Source organism: Parus major, chromosome 26 (assembly GCF_001522545.3).
Source record: "Parus major isolate Abel chromosome 26, Parus_major1.1, whole genome shotgun sequence".
NCBI classification, from domain to species: domain Eukaryota; kingdom Metazoa; phylum Chordata; class Aves; order Passeriformes; family Paridae; genus Parus; species Parus major.
Genome location: NC_031795.1, coordinates 6,054,803 through 6,057,715, shown reverse-complemented (window position 1 = coordinate 6,057,715; position 2,913 = coordinate 6,054,803). Strand labels below are relative to the sequence as shown.

At 48.7% G+C, this 2,913-nt stretch overlaps 1 protein-coding gene across 1 annotated transcript in view; it reads right to left on the bottom strand.

The window, feature by feature from the left end:
* The window catches only part of DDX20 (DEAD-box helicase 20), a 5,090-nt gene extending 2,187 nt beyond the window's left edge, over positions 1-2,903 (bottom strand). Inside the window, exons 1-7 of the mRNA XM_015650554.3 lie at positions 2,580-2,903; positions 2,261-2,375; positions 2,036-2,178; positions 1,484-1,622; positions 1,144-1,202; positions 715-797; positions 121-226 (exon numbers count right to left, since the gene is read on the bottom strand). Of these exons, the coding sequence (XP_015506040.1) occupies positions 121-226; positions 715-797; positions 1,144-1,202; positions 1,484-1,622; positions 2,036-2,178; positions 2,261-2,375; positions 2,580-2,676 (742 nt within the window). The 5' untranslated portion in view covers positions 2,677-2,903. The remainder of the gene's footprint in view (positions 1-120; positions 227-714; positions 798-1,143; positions 1,203-1,483; positions 1,623-2,035; positions 2,179-2,260; positions 2,376-2,579) is intronic.
* Between the last annotated feature and the right edge of the window lie 10 nt (positions 2,904-2,913).

Here is a 2,913-nt window from a genome sequence, read left to right as displayed (position 1 = left end):
GCTGCAGGGCTGCAGGGGCAGCAGGAGCTGCAGGGGCAGCAGAGCTGCAGGAGCTGCAGGAGCTGCAGAGCTGCAGAGCTGCAGGAGCTGCAGGGCTGCAGGGCCCAGCGCTGTCCCCACCGAAGCGCCCGGCGCGGCCGATGCGGTGCATGTAGGTCTCCCAGTCCAGGGGCACGTCCAGGTTGATGACCAGGTTCACCTTCTCAGCATCAATTCCACGAGATGTCTGCAGCAAGGGAGGAGGAGAAAAGGGCAGAAAGTGAGAGCTGAGTAACTCCAGAGCTTTAAATAAATACAGAACCACAGGGAGCTGGAAGGGACCACAGGGGGTCATGTGGGTCCCCAGTCACCCCCAGCACTCCCAGCACGCTGCCCATAGAGCAGCTGTTAGGTGCACAGCAACAGATAAACTAAAAACTATTCCTGAGCCAGATGATGGAATGGGCTGGGCTGGATGGGCTCTAGAAGCACCATCTCATTCCAGCCCCTGCCACAGGCAGGCAGATGAGGAATGGGGGTGATTTCACAGTGAAAAGAAATCACAGTCCATGGTGCTTTATCAGCACATTGATGTTCTCTCCAATTCCAAACCAAATCTAATCCCCTGAAGCAACTTTATGTGCAATACCCCTGCATGCTGTAAAATTTGCAGGGCAGTTAATAAATCTGAAATAGAATTTGTATGAAGCTTGTTTGAAAGCACTAAAAGCTCACCAAGTCTGTGGAAATCAGAACTCTGCAGTGGAATTGCTTTAATTTAGCCATGGCATCAAGTCGCTGATTTTGATTCATGTTGCCTAGGAAGATAAAAATTAGAAGCAGGTTACATTCTTCATTTTATACCCTCACATTCTAGAAAATGCTGCTTTTTATCATCAGAAGTAAGTTAGAAACTTCCTCAAACATCAGTTCCAAATGAGTAAAGAAAGAACAAACAAAACTGGAAAACTCAGTACAAAAACTCAGTACAAAAACAATTCTTTTCCTTGTAGACTGAGTCTTAAAAGACCCATGAAGATTCAAATGCTGTGCTCAACCATTTAACCAGAGGCCCTGCAAGGCAAGACTTAAGATACATTTTCCTATTTTAGGTCTTATTTATGCACAATTTCAGTGGAATCAGAAAACTGTGAGTGGATTTACCTGCAATGCACTCGGCAGGGAAGCCTCTGGATGTCAGTATTTCAGCCAGGTGTTGAGCCCTGAGGGAACACACACACTGAAAACTGGAAATAAAACCCCAGGCCTAACAACACCTGGGCATTCTTGGGTTACTCTCTACAGCCAATGACTGCAATCTGGTATTTTCAGTATTTCACACTGCATTCCTCAGGCTGTATTTCACACCTGAAGTTTGCAGACTGCTCTGAGACCTCACAGCTCCCATGAATTTCTCCAGATGCACAGAAATTTACCCATGCTTGGACATTACAACCACTGCTTTCACACAAGCTTTGTCCAGGTGTTGTTCCAAATGTATTACCTGCTGTGCAAATTTGAGAAGACTAAGGCTTGGTTGAAAGGAATCTTGCCAAACAACTCCTGCAGGTGCTGGGTTTTTTCCTCAAAGGTTTTATGTGGGAGGGGATGGAAATTCACAATTTTGTAGTACTGCTTCAGCCCTGAGCAGGAAACCAAAACAACAGATTAGGAGTTGCCATAAAAACATGCACAGAGTTCTGTAAACATCTGATGCTGCAGCTGAAGGGAAACTGCAAACAAAGAACCTCCAGGAGGAGTTTTTCTTAAAAGACTGACATTTTTTGAATGGATAGAAAAAGCAAAGAGTTCCATTTGTCATGGGTATTTTAAAAATACACAATCACAGGCTGGTTTGGGTTGGAAAGGCCTTCAAGGACCTTCTCATTCCACTTCAAGATTCACTACATCAACACTGGCAATCAACATTCCTAAACTGAACAACTCAGGGGTGGAACTACAAAAACTCACTCGTTCTAAAGGCACATGTTGTGGTTTTAGTGTCCTCCTCTTAATCTACTGCTGACTGTGTCTCTCTGCTTTCATCTGTGCTTACCAAGGAGGCCTGGATCCGTGGGGTTCAGCCTCACAAACGTGGGTTCCCTCATGTACCTGGTGAGAGCAGCAGCCAAGGACTCGGGGTAGGTGGCTGAAACCGCCAACATCTGCTTATTGATGGGCAGGGAGGAGTAGATCCAGCTGAGGGACAAAAGCACAGCAGTTATGTACACAAGGGTGCCAGGAGTCACCACACAGCCTCGAGGGAAGCCTTGTTTCTCACTTGATCTGCTCCTGGAAGCTGCCCTCCTCCAGCAGCTTGTCTGCCTCGTCCAGCACGAAGAGCCGGATGCTGGCTGTGCTCAGGTAGTCCAGCTCTATCAGCTGTTTGATCCTCCCTGCAGGGAGGGAAAGCACAAACACCTTCAAAAACACGAACCCAAACCTGCCAACCTTGAACTTGTGAAGTGTTCCCGAGCTACCTTTGGGGCTGTGCCCAGTTAATGACAACAAACACACCCAAGGCTTCCAACAAACACACCGAGCTTCCCTGGGGTACCGAGCTGGGGAGGGTCACAGCCCACAGCAAAGCTGCTCCCTACCTGGGGAGCCCACAGCTATGTGACACTTCTTCAGCCTGCTTCTGTCCTGGCCCAGAGGAGTCCCTCCAATGAACACATGGCACTCCAAGCCTTCCATTTTTATCCCAATCGTTGTGATCACGGCGTGGATCTGCACTGCGATCTCCCTCGTGGGAGCCAGGATCAGGATCTGTGTGAGGAATGGATTAAACGGGAGGATCAGAGCCGCAGGATGGCGCTGAGAGCCAAGCCCCAGGGCCGCGCTGATTTAAATATCGGTGTCTCACGGCTTTCCACGCCACATCCCCCAAATCAGCGGCTCTGGCCCGGTGTCTCACGGCTTTCCACGCCACAT